The sequence below is a fragment of the Phocoena phocoena genome, chromosome 1, assembly GCF_963924675.1.
Source record: "Phocoena phocoena chromosome 1, mPhoPho1.1, whole genome shotgun sequence".
Classification (NCBI taxonomy): domain Eukaryota; kingdom Metazoa; phylum Chordata; class Mammalia; order Artiodactyla; family Phocoenidae; genus Phocoena; species Phocoena phocoena.
The window spans coordinates 182,268,176-182,282,608 of NC_089219.1; the positions used below are offsets into that span (position 1 = coordinate 182,268,176).

The 14,433-nt window shown below is 35.3% G+C and overlaps 1 protein-coding gene across 1 annotated transcript in view; it reads right to left on the reverse strand.

Annotated features, from left to right (window-relative positions):
* DENND1B (DENN domain containing 1B) overlaps positions 1 to 14,433 on the reverse strand; it is a 247,938-nt gene that overhangs the window by 97,338 nt on the left and 136,167 nt on the right. The window contains exons 10-11 of the mRNA XM_065878083.1: positions 9,710 to 9,810; positions 3,806 to 3,851 (exon numbers count right to left, since the gene is read on the reverse strand). Coding sequence (XP_065734155.1) covers positions 3,806 to 3,851; positions 9,710 to 9,810 — 147 coding nt within the window. The remainder of the gene's footprint in view (positions 1 to 3,805; positions 3,852 to 9,709; positions 9,811 to 14,433) is intronic.

Below are 14,433 nucleotides of genomic sequence, written 5' to 3' on the forward strand. Positions count from 1 at the left end.
ATTGGTCAATTAATTTCAGTGCAGTAGTTTTAAAAGTGACATTCTAGAATCATAGCCATTTTTTCAGATTATTTAAATAGCTTAATATTAAACTGGCCAAGCCAATTTTTTAAGTTAGCCAAGACTGGAATTTCTGCGATCCACTTAGAATTTCAAATCTCTGCGTATCAGGTAGAATGTTAAATTTGCTAGGAAAATGGTAGTTTAGAGTAGGGAATTTTTATGTGTTAGGATAGCCACAATGTCTATGTGGAATATGCATTCTCAAGGGGGCACGTGGTTCTAAAACTCTGTCCTGTAAAAGACATTATAATTATTCTAAAGTAAGACTCAGAAAATGGCCATTTCTAAGAAAGTAACTTATAACGGTGATACTATTGTCAAAACATTTATAAATAAACTCATTTCCTTTCCATGTGCATACATATATGTAAAAAAGGTTTACATATATAAATATGTGGTTATCTACAAATCAACTATAGCATAACTACAAAAATAACCTATGAACAAAAACTATATTTATATTAATGGCATTTGTATGCAAAAAGTATATCATAATTTTGATTTCCATCTTCAATTCTGAGTTGCCATTTTAACAGAAAATGTAAAGATAATCCAGAAACCTGATGTATTTTTCAGGGAATGAAATGAGTTCCTCTAAATAGCATAGGGTAATGGTTATGCGACCCCAAAATGTTTGTAATGATGCTAACACTAAACTCTGAATAGCTGAGTCACTCTGCTGTGCACCTGAAACTATCACGACATTGTTAATCGGTTATACTCCAATATAAAATAAAAAGTTAAAAAAAAATCTCAGAATAAAGGAAATTAGCATTAGTATGAAACGTATACCTTTTTCAAAGTTTCTCTTAGTTTTAAGAAGTCTGATAATAGCTGAATATTAAAATTTGTTAACGGGACCGCTCATTAAGAATGGAAAATGTATTCATTTCAATAAATCAACAGACTGGGCCTCCCTAAAACGAGAACAATTCTACATAAGCAAAAAAAGGGGGAGAAGATAGCATGTAATTTAAATCTTTAAAAAAAAAATTCTTATTAATGTATTTTCTCTGTTATTTCCCTCCAAATCAGGCTTTAGCCGTTTTTTTCTAAACAGGAATGGAAAGTCATATGGCATATAAAACAGCACCACTTTCTCTGTTCCATATTTTTACATCTCATAAAATTCATCAACTTGTTTGGATGGGGAAAGAGTAAGAAAATGTGAGAAAACAATGTGCTTTTTCTTCAAAAATAAGAAAATGATATTAGGACATAGACAAAGTCTTATTGAGAACAAAAGCAGATGCTGAACCGGCGAGACTCCTGGCATCCTCCACACGCCACCCTCCTTCCAGGTGATGCCAGCACACCTGCACACTCTGCACACGGAGCAAGGGAAGGGACACGGTGGAAGCAGCCAACGATACTGTGAAACTGGGCCCAACACTTTACCTAGAATCATTTGTGTATTAAAACAAATAATATAACCCTCACATCTGTAGCCTGTACTGGCTTATTCCCAATCATAGGCCTTAGTTTGCTTTGACTTCATCCCTAAAGTCTAGTTTTCAGGGAGAACAAAATGCCCTTGTCCTTTATTTTAGAAGCAAATTTACTTTTTAAAAAGAGATTTCTAGTCATCTCTTACTTATGATCGCATAAAAATAATTTTTAAAAAAGATTTAGAAAGACATTAATTTCATGTCTTTGAACAATTGTTTAAAAGTCTTTGTAAAACTGATAAAAAGTGTTGAAACTGTCTTGACTGAGAGAAGAGAATACTTTGATTCTTCCTCCACAAAAAGTAGTTGTACTTGCAGCCAAACAAATGTGGAAAATTATTCAGTTCTGTCTCATATATAAAATATGTAAATATATATATTTTAATTATAATACCATTTATATAAAATAAAAAAGCACAAAAGATCAGAATTTTAGTGAAAATAATCTGTGTAATAATGTCATCATAAAAATAGAAACGTAGGATCTGTATCACCTGGTAAAAGATTAAGAAGAAAGTTACTAAATGGTACCCAACTGGTTGAAAGACATTCTTAAAGTTCCTATTATACTTTCTCATTCACTATTAAACCAAATAACACTGACTATTAAGACAGTTTGATAAGTCCAGAGTATAAAAGGTACAGAGATTTCAGCCGATCTAATCATGGCTTTACACAGTCTCATTTAATAAAAGCCAATTTAAAGTTAGAAAGGACTGCTTCTCCAAGACAATACTCTAAGGAGTAAAAAATTCTTAAATTTGCTCCTTTAAAAAAGGACTGATTTTCTCTACAAGTGTACAATAAACATGTGATAAACTGAATTGAATATTTAAAGCATGTACCCCTTTCTACAATATTTTGGAAAAGCTGAATCATTTGTTTTAAAAGTTGGTCTAGAATCATTATGTAAAAATAATAATAACAACATCAACAGGTACAATCAACCACTTTAAATATTTTTCATCTGTATAAATAAATGTATTATAAAAATGACATATTCTATTAGGTACATTACATAAGAAGAGATATGTGCACTAACATCAAAATCAAATTTGATGACGTTTTTTGAAACCATACCAACCAACCATGGTTAGATTTTGCAAAAGGTCAAACTACTGATGAATAAAATGCCAGTCATATATTCCACACTCTAATAACAGATTAAATACCTATTTATTCATGTTTTATCTTAGACAATTTGTCCTTTCACTGCAAGTACCTTGGGCTGTAAGAAGTTGTTTTCTAAAAATTTACAAAATATAGAGTCGTAATGTTATCCAACCCAGACTTCAAAATTAAAAAGGAATTAAACCTACTAAAAATTCATTAAAATGTATTCTTTATTAATGGTTAAAGCACGACTCTCTCCACAAAGGATGCTCAGGAATTTTAAAATAATCACCAGGCTCTTCCTTGATCAGCAAAGTGATGACTGATGGTATATACAATGACAACAACTAATCAGAAAACCAAATCTAACTCATTAAAGTTGCTTATTAGAAACTGGGTTAAAGTACAATACGAACAACCAGCAAAAAAAGAAATATATTTGAAAAAATCAGCTGGCATAATGATGCCATGCAACTGACCCAAGTCTTTTGTTTACTTTTTTAGAAGCTAATCTTATAAGAAGTCCTCTCTGGAAATCTCACTGATTTCAAGCTAAAGGTGTTTAAAGCTCAAGGTTTTTCACTACAGTGATAACAAGTGACAAAAGTCATTTTCGAATGACAGTGCAAAAAAAAACCAAACTACATTTTAAGTCCCAACAGGACTGAAATTAAAGTCTTACAAAGTTATATTCTAATTTAAAAGTTCATGATTAGTGTATTAAAACACATTTTGAAAAACACTGGTACACTGAATTATAGTGAAGTTTGCAAAATAAAAACACTTTCCCTTTATGACTCATAATTACATAAATTCTCACTTTCAAAATACAGAAATATTTCTTCTGAAAGAGAAATAGATATAAAAGATCTCAAGTTCCATAAAGAAAGTGGTTCATCAAAGACTAAGGTTTTTAGTATTTAAAACTTACCGTATGACTTCAACCAAATAGAACCTACTTTCAATGGGTCTCGTACCACTGAAGATGGTCATTTTGCATACTAATTAAAATAAAGTTATTTTAACACTATCTTTTTGAAAATGATCATGTAAGTACACTCTAAATATGCAACTAGTCACATCTTTGTACTATTCAATTGATATTCTTTCAAAACACACCTGTTTTAAATTAATTCATAAAAATAATAGTTATCACCATCTCGTGTCTGAAAGATACTCACCTCTATGAGGCTGGAGTGTATTCCGATCAGGTATGGCATTGGGGCACTAAATTAAAAATATATATGTATGTGTTCATATAGTTCATTAAAACTGAAACAATAAGTAATTCAGAATGCTTTAAAAATAACTTTATTAAATGTATAGTTCTAACATAGTACATCATAGATATTTAAAATTATTCAGTATAGAAAACTCAAATATAATCTTAGAGGCCATTAATATATTCAAATTAAGGTTGATTTATATAAAATCACAAAATCATTTATAATTAAAAGTTATAATGTATAATAAACAAGAATATTAGGGTCTAGGCCGTAGTCTGAGATGAATCTTTTCTGTATACTTCCCATCAAATATATCCTAAATAATCATCAATTTTATTCACATTTCTTTGTACAGTTTTTTTATTCAGTTAGATTCTTATATGATTTTCTTAATATATATTCATTGTTTCACACCTACTATTCAGTCACCCAAATTTTTGAGTCAGTCACAATATATTTACTGAGACCTACTATGTGCCAGGCACGGTTTGGGAACTAGAGGTGCAAAGATAAGTAATTTCCTCCCCCACTGTTACCATTCTATTTCTGTGCTATCTTTCCACTCATGTATCTCGTCTATTATTTAAACTCTGTACATCCTTATTTATCCCACTTTTAATTGTAGTAATAATATAATTTTAATAAATTTTAAAATATTCAGGTAAGTTTAAGAATTCTATTGATTAATTCAACACAATATGTGGAGCATACTCAGGTGCCAGTACCTGGCATAGGGGTTAGGGTACAATAATGAACAATATAGACAGAATATATTCCCTTCTGGAGCTTATACTCTGGCAGAGAATAGACATTAAATAATTTTTGTAATATACAAATTAAGACTTACTAGCAATTTCAAAAATATTTCTCATGAAATATAGGGCGGAAATTATTCAACTTGACATTTCAAAATTAAAATGTTATTTAACAAGAAAACATGAAAATGAACAATGTCTACAAATGTGATAGAAGATATGCAAATAAATAGCTATTTAAAAATAAAACATTTTTGGCATTTCTTTTATATACATCTTTGTGTTACATATAATGCAAACCTTTTCTGTTAATGAAAACAGATAACCTTCTTTTTCAAAGAATTTGCATAATTTTCCAAACATCCCCGTCATTATTAGAACAGAGCTGTCCAAACTCCTGCATGTCTACTTTGCTGCTGAGAATCAGTAACAGATAAAAGAGGCACCTTGGTAGATCCACAGTTTTCAAAGTAACCTTAAACAGTTCCTAATTTATTTAAGGATGGCTAGCCACTAACTTCTATATCCAGGATTCACAAAAAATAAAAACGGTTCAAGTTCTTCTTCCAATCCTTATTAGCCTGTTCCTTAAGTCATATTGTACTAGATTCTAATTCCCAGTTGTCTTTGTCTTCTACAGCTTTGTTCCTTCCTATTTTTTTTTTTTATTTTTATGCAGTAGACCATCTGGAATTGATCTGATATTCTGGATATTTCATTTGACTGAAAGTTGAGAACTATTTATAGGCCTTGATATCCCTAAGATCTAACATATTTTCTGCCTTCAAAAGGAAACAGAAGGAATAAATGTGGACTCTTCCACTTTTGCTTAAATAAAAGGAGGCTAGTTGCTTCCCCAGTTCAAGTTCTCATCTCTGGAATTCCTTCTGTGAGTCCACAGTCAGAAATATGTGCCACTAACTCCTCTGGGCTCCCATGACTGGGTTCCGGCAACTTTCACAAAACAGGGTGGGCAACTCCCAAGATCTTAAATATGTCAAGCCTTCTCCACACCCAAAATAGTACAAATTTATTAAAGTTACTGTGCAATTTCTCAATTCGCCCCAGGCTAGGTTACCCGGCCAACAAGATTCATAATATCTCAAACCTCAAAGCACGTTTTAATACAATGAGTGTTAATCAAAACACTTAAGACTTCTAAAAATAATTATTACATCCATTTTACATACGTTGAAGGTACACTGAGTGGATCAGATTTCAAACAATCAGAGCCAAAAGTAATAACTACCAACTGAAGTCCTACGAAATACATCTAAGGTAACACTTTTAAAACTTCATGAAAGCTAGTTATCTCTTGAAACATAAACAATAAATTTACAGAAATTGTTAAACTAGAATAAAAATCCAATAAAGAATTCCTATGCAGAACTTAATAATAAAGTAAACCAAAACTTTTTCTATGGGATCACTGGGTATCTCTACGTGTTTTTACCTCACTAATTTCTACATAAATCTAAAATATAAACATGTTAGACTGCAAACATTAACTAGAGCATACTTTCCTAAAATAAACATGATGTTTTTTCAGAATATAGATTTAACTGAATAGTTATTTCATTGTCATGAAAATTGGATTGTATACATCCTAATATTAAGTCAGCCAAGTCTCATGAAAAGTAATTTTGCTACCCTAGCTGAAATCTCCTAATGAGACAGAGTGTTAATAAGTCAGGAAGAGATCCTTGGCAACACAGATGTTTTATCTGCTATGTGCAAAACTAGCCTAGATCTTTCTGTCAATGGAATTATTTTGCAAAGATAAGACACAGAAGGCTCTATTATGACTGCTGTTTCTTTTCGGTAGCAACTAATCTTTGCTGAAAAATAATGACTATGTAATAGCTTTTTGTCTTTTTAGGTTTTCTCATGGAGGCCACCCATGGGGTAGACTGTAACAGCAGTATATTAACTTAGGGTAGTCTAAACAACATAATTTTCCATTTATGTTTTTAAAACACTATTCTCCTGGAGCTAAATCTTCTCCTTTCATAGAGTGAAGAACCAGATAGCCTAAATAAAGAGGTGACAACCATTCTCGAACAAATAAATGATTATACTTTTACTGGTACTGGAATCATACTACCTCCGAGGTGTTTAAGGGCTCAGAAGGTTAAGCGTGTCTGGCAACATCACTTTAGACTTGCTATATTACTTTCCCTTTGTTGTTTTGTTTTGCTTTGTTTTTACAGTATCAATACCTAACATGAGATCCACCCTCTTAGCAAATTTTTAGGTCTACAATAGAGTATTGGTTAAGTAAAGGCACAATGTTAAACAGATCTCTAAAACTTAATCATCTTGAATAAGTGAAACTTTATACCTGTTAAATAGAAACTCCCCATCTCCCCCTTATACTGGTAGATTAAGGGGAAAACAAAGATGGCGTCACTTCTTCCCAGTAGCCTTCCCTACCCTAGCAGATAGGCGGGCACTTCCTCCTAGGTGTCCCGCTCAGCATCCTTTCATACGCCTCAGACCTAAACCCTACAGCGTCACAGTATTCCTCTGTGCTCACGATGTGCGCGTGTGTACGTGTGCACAAACGTGGGAATTTCTTCCTATCTGGGGATCCAAGCGGGCAGGAGCTACGTCTTATTCATTACATTACATACTCGCGGGCTGGCAAACACATGTTTACTAAATGTCTGGCGTACAAATGGATGAATGAATGAGCCGACAAATTAGCAAGCCTTCGTCAGCCGACCGAGATGCGCTATTCATCCACGGTCACAAGATGGCATTGTGGCCCTCCAAGTCTATGCCACACCAGAGACACACTTTCCAGGAGCCAGGACTGCCTCAGGATTGGGAAAGTCCAATCACCTTGAAGAGTTGGCAAAATACACACCTACCCCTATCACATCTTCCTGGTGCTATTTTTGGAGTGGAATATAAAATTTTCTTTAAAAAAACCCCATGAGATTGAAGGGATAATCTCTAATATTTTTCTCCCTTTTGCATATAGGATCATTTGCAAAGATGTAAAGGGAAGAAAACCACTTTCCCTAGGGAACAGTTTAGTCCATGGAATTTTCTGACAATGAAAGAGAGCTGGAGTCATAGACAGCTATTTTCGGGGAAAAAAAAAGTATATGATACTGCCCACTTCCTATGTTAGAAGCTGAGCCTATCACTGTGACCTTAAGGTTCAGGAACTCTCAGATAACTCCTTGTTTGACTATCACTGCTCTACTCTCTGGGCCAGGGAAGTGCCTGGCATGGCGGCTGTTAGAACTTGTCCTAAAGTGGCTATTTCAGAGGTTAGAAACTAGTAAGACTGAAACAAGCTTCCTTCATCACAGTGGAAGCAGCAGAAAAATGACTTGATGGCAGGGTTAGAAAGTATCAGGAAGACATATCTGGAAAGAGGTAGCAATAGTTTCTAAATAACAATATTTTAGAAAGTCCTAAGTGTGTAATCATTACAGAGAACTGAACTTAAAGGGATGTTACCTCCTAAGATTTCAGAACATTTTTTATAGAAAAATTTAAATGGCACTAATATTACATATGATAAAATATAATTCTAAACCTCACAAAGTGTTGGTTCTTGAACCACTACTTTAATATAGATTTTAAAGAATCATACATCACTATGTTTTCAAATACTTTTGTCAATATTATTTAAAATAAGTTTTAATTACTGAATACTATGTGGAAAGATCTACTACACATGTCGACATGAAAGAATTGAGGTTCCTGCTTTCAAGGATGCTAATCTATTCTAGGTATACTGGTCAGAGAAGAACACTCTAAAGTGAATACCAAGAGAGCTATTTCTAGATCCAGCTTTACTCTCAGATTCGTGTGTGTGTGGTGCTTCACAGTGTAATTAAACCCCACACCTACAGTCTCCTGCCCCACAGTTTCTCCCTCCCAGCACCCAAAGTGCAGAATGGCAGTGGGAGGTCACTGGAAACCTGCTGCCCAGCATTATCAATCCTATTACCCTGCTGTGGAAACACACAATTCACTGGTACAATCAATATGTGGCCAAAGATACGCACTCTCGTTAAAAATCATTCGTCCTGAAGAAGGCTAGTCTTGAAAACGTCAATGTTATGAACTTAGATCATTTTAACCCTTAAACACTTTAAGTGATCTGCTTTTCATGAAATCAGAAAGTTAAATAAATAACTACTTTGATTCTAAAAGAGCTTTGCTTTTTAATAACATTAGTTGTGATATAAATGAACACATTATGGTCAAAATCAGTTCCTTCTTTCTGTGTGTGTATGTGTGTGTGTGTGTGTGTGTGTGTGTGTGTGTACGTGCGCGCGCACATGCATGGTTTAGAGGAAAAATGTCATCTGGTTTCTTAAGAACTGAGCTACGCCTGCAGAAGATGATTACCCTACAGCCCCGAGGAAGATCCCAAGGCTGCTGTTTGGGAGTCTAATTCTTCCCTAACCTCCAGGAGAAGGGGACAGTTGAAGTCAGACTGGGTGAGATCACTGGCAGTTGTGTCTGTGATGACAAGAAACTTTCCAGAATTGCCCCCGACACTTGTCAACACTGATTTTCACAGTGGCTCAAGGCTGAGGCTTCGATAACCAGGAACTCAGGGAACCCCTGCATTAGAGGCAACCCCTCTGCTGGTATCTGGTACTGGATGTGCTACTGAGGGAAGAGGCGTGCAGGAAAGTGTGTCCTGAGGGGGAGGTAACGAGCGTGTGCTCCGACAGAGGCAACCTGGTGTCTGAAAGACTCTGCGGACAAATGCTGGCATCTGGGATGTGGTGCTCTCACTGACACTACAACTTCTGTAAAATGCTCCTAACCACCGCGAAGACTGGATCGGCTTCTATTTATGCATTTAGTTACCTAGATGATTATAGAGGAAACTCACAAAATCTAAACAACTTTATGTTTGCCAAGTATAAATTTTTGCTACCTTTGGAGAGAACTACTCTTCCCTTCATAAAACCACCTTTTAATACTTGTTACTCATCTCCACGTCACGTTTCAGGGATCTCATTCATGTATATACACACATGTACTCCAAGCTCACTGGATCTACACATGAAGCACTCTTTCTAACCCTAACACCTGGGCTGCCAGGAGTCCGGCAGAGCCAGCTTACCAGCAGTAGTCCAGCAGATGAGGAGGGAGCGCTGGGATGTAGATGTGCTGCCAGTACATCGGGTAGAGCAGGGCGACCGATCCATGGAGACAGGCGGTTAACTAGAATTTGTGAAAGGAAAACAGCAGTAAGCAGCCGCTGACCCTCCAAACAGAGAGACATGCTCAAGTTATCAAAGACTGAAGACACTCATAAAACAATTTACTTAACGACCTGAATCACATTATCTTGACCAACTCTGCCTGCAAAAAGCCTCATGTTTCAGAAGGCCCTCTGAAAAACACATAAGCAGCGAAGTAGCTTCTTGGGCATCTTATGTGGATGGTTATAACTTCCTGAAAATATAGTGTTTGGGGGCAAAACTTAGAACATATAAAAGGAAACCTGAAAAATTAGGCGAGCATCTTAGAAGGAACCGTAGGAAATTACAGTGTGTGCCGCCCAGGTTGCACTCACTCAGATTAATACACCACGAGGCAATATGGGAAGGAGGAGAGGCTGAAAGCTCCTGGGGGATATCATTAGGGCAAATTGCCAAAGAATGAAACATGAGCCAGTCAGGAGAGTCTGGAAGCTGCAGTATCACCAGGGGACTCAACATTCGACAGTTGGAGCTTCAGCAACGTGTGAACCGCGGGTGACGGTATCAGGAGACTCTGCTCACTGACACGGAGAATGTCACTATTGACCAGCGAGCTGCCCAAGCTTGACAGCTGTACCACAGGAAGCCAAGGATATCATAATTTCATATTTAAACTGTTCATTTCAGATTAACATCGTGTTTCCTAGCTTTATATCACAACAGCTGCAAATACACTGATGCTATTTTAAAGGTAATTGCCACTTTAATTGTTTTGTTTTGGCAAGCGGCTAATTAAATATTTTTAAATGCTTAACAAAGGGATATCGCTTTTTTTTTTTCTCCCTCCTACTGACCCTCATCAGAATTCTTTCTCTGACTTCGTTTACATTCTAAATTATATTTCTGTATGTGTTGAGTAATTTCGTTAGCATTTAAAGCAATAATTAAATCAGCATTCTTCATTTTAAAGTTTTGCTATAGTCTGCATTTTCAAGACATTTACTGAATAAGTCATTTTATTTAACTTGAAAATCAGAATTTAAAAACAAAACCATCTGAAAATGCACCACAAAATTTCTATAAACCATTATTTCTATTTTATTATACAAAGAAATTAAAATTTATACATAGTAATCAAATTAATTCAAAAGGATAAATGTAAACAAAGTAACTCAATCTTAACAGCAACATTTGTCTATATTTAAGTGCAAAATAGTTCCACTAGATTTTTTAAAAGTCAGTTAAAATAATCTAATCTGAACCAAAAACATAAAAATTTTGACTAAAAGTATTTTCATCTTCGTCATATGTATTATATTTCTTTTCCAGTTAAGATTTTTAATTAATTTTATATGGCAAAAAATTTGTTCCATTTAGAACGCTATCATTAAAGGATTTTATTACTTTGCACTTAGAAGTTTTAACAGTTTATCTACACTATTCCTTCAATAAATATTATTTTTAAAATTCCTTAATTAGAGCATACAGTATACCACTAGGAGGCATTCAGATACTTCTATGTAACAATTACGGACCAGATTTATTTCTCTCACATATCTGAACTAGAGGGAAATGAAAATGGGGTTGATCTCAGCTGTGTCAATTCTTAGAGAGCTTGCATGTGCTCGCTGGTTGTAAATGAGGTAACTTTAAATGTTTCAGTGTAACTTGATGGGCTAAAAGCACTTATGTAGCTGTGAAAGGCAGTTAATTTACTCAATTTCTCCATCTGCAGATAGATGGCTTTTAAAAGAGCTCATTTAAAACCGTTTTAAAAAGGAAAGTATTCTTTTTTATTGTTGAGAAAATAATTAACAGTGTAACAAGAGGGAAAAAGTGCATTCTCAAAATGAGGAATGATAATAATAGTAACTTATTTTACTAGGCACACCCAGAGTCCAAAGCACTCTATTAAATACTACAGCTGTTTCCCTATGCCCTTAATGGCTATCCTTAAGTGAAGTTATGAATTTCTCACTAATAAGGCACAATATCATCTGATGAATTTGACTGGTTTCTTAGAGGATGATTTCTGCAACGAGAAGCAAAGTCACAAACTTTCTGCAAAGGCCAGCATTCAGCAGAGGGTCATGCCAGTTAATCAAGATCTACTAGGAAAGAAGGAAGCTCTACAGGATTTGTTAGCTTCTTAGATGCAGGGGATCAGTGACAGGGAGAGGTAAAAATACTACCCATCCCACATCCCTGCCCAGCCCCAAACCTCAGTTTCTGGCCTAAGCGACCAGGACGAATTATTTAAAGAAATATAACAAAAGTGTCAGGTTCAGGTGGGACTGTAAGGAACGTGCTCTCACAAATATTGATTCTGTTAACTATGAGACATCCAAGAGGAGATTTCCAAAGAAGGCAGAAACCTACCAAAGAAGATCTCCCTTACACACCTAGCATCATGTAATAACTATGTGATTTAAAAAATAGAGAAGATACTATTACAGCATATATTTTGTAGAGGAGATAGTAAAGTTGTAAGTAAAATAAATACAATTAAGAAAAAATAAATTTACTAGGAAATTAAACACAGTTATATGCAAGTTGTATAAGGTAAGAACAATGAAGTACATCGTGGACAAAAGTTAGGGACTGGCCACTAAGAGGCTGTGTCACTCTGGCACACCTGCAAATATAACCAGATCCCAGTTTCCCTATCTTTAAAATAAGAAATATATGCTAGATGATCTATAAACCCCGTCTCTGAGAGATCTAACATTCTCTACTCTTGGATCAGATCAATTCTAACATTTTGTATTTTTAGTAATAATTAAGAATTGTTTTTCCCATACGGGTGGTTAACAGAACATTTTAACTAGACTATAATTCAGATCCACCTTCGAAATCTATCTGAACATAATCTCTAAAAGCTTTAAAGCACATTAGGTAACTGTGAAATTGGAGACATTATAATAATTTACTTGCTTAATTCAACAGAGTTTTTGAGTACCTGCCATGTGCCATCATAAATCTCTACTAAGCAATAGGGACACAGAACAGAACAAGTTACATATCAGTGGGGAAAGCAAACAATAAACAAGTGAAACACATATTATGTCAGAGGTAAATTTTATGAAGAAACCTAAAGCAGGGTAAGAGCAGAAGGGCTATTCTAGACAGGAGCATAGGGACAAACTCTGATGTGGCCACATCTGCACTGAGACATGACTGAAATATGGGAGCCACGTATGGTGCACTTGGGGAGAAGGGCATTCAGGAGTCCTGAGGTGGGAGCAGGCTTGGCACCTTCTTGGAGTAGTAGGGGGTCGGCTGATTAGATTAAACAGGAGAACAGCAGGAGTTGAGGTCAGAGAGGAAGCAAGGTCGGAACTGAAGAGCCTCGTGGGACACAGCAAAGACGCCAGATTTCATTCTGGATAAGATCTGTCCGCACCTCTGAACACAGTGCTAACTGTCACAACAAATCATTTACCTAGAACATTTCCAGAACTTTGCAAATTAAGGAAAATAAACAACATACTTTAGAAGTTTGTTTTGCAGAATCCAGTTCTATAAAGAAATGAGATCAGATGGAGTACAGTCTATAAAAATACTGAATCACTATGTTGTACACCTGAAACTAGTATAATATTATAAATCAACTACATGTCAATTAAAAAAAAAGAAATGAGATCAATTTATAAGCCAAGTAAGAAGGAAAAACTTCTTACTTTTAGGTTATTTATGAAATATTGAATCTTTAAGCTTAAAGGGAAATGCTAATCGTATTTCTTTGGATCAGAATTACCCAAAATTCTATGATAGGTTCATGATAGGGCTAGAACCCCATGGCGCTCTTCTGACATTCTGTCAGCTGTTTTTCTAACACCACATCAGCTGTTCTTCATGAAAGCAGGGGAGAGGAGAGAAGAAGATTCGGCGTTTGGGTTAGAACATGTTCCTGGCATAACATCCTTGAAACTGAAGTACTTATACATTGCTATCACTGAATAAAAATGAAGTGTACTAAATAAAGCAAAAAATGTACCAAATAAAGGTTAAAGAAAAAAAAATCTTCGTTAGATGGCATAGGAGTATTTAAACGCACATATAATTTCACAGAGCACACTCAATACATTGAACTGATTCAGACCCAAAGTGTTGACTAACACAAAATAAAATCACTGGGATATTTATTTCCCATATAGTACAACTGTAAAATAAGTACATATGAAAACCATGTGAAAGAGACAAGAACTGGGGCCTGTGAAATCAGAGGGAGAAACCTGACAACAAAGGTTGGCAACAGTGAGCGTAGTGGTGGAATAAAGGCACCTAGAGCTTCCCGTTCTGGCCACAGGTCTAAGGGAGCTGCTCTCACTGACAACAGTTACGAGAGCAAACGTTTATATGATGCTAGCTCTGTGCCAGGCACTATTCTCAGCACTTGACATACTCAGATTTAATGCTACAACAACCTTATGAAACAGGCAGTATTATCACTACTCCCATTTTACAGATCAGGACACTGTGGCAAAGTTACACCAATTGCCTGAGATCACACAACTGGCAAGTGGCAAATCCAGGAGACCAACGCCAGCAGGCTCCAGAGTACAATAGCCAGTATATTAACCTGCCTTTTGATATACAAAGATTCAAAATTCCCATTCATTGTAAGGCTTTGAATAATATA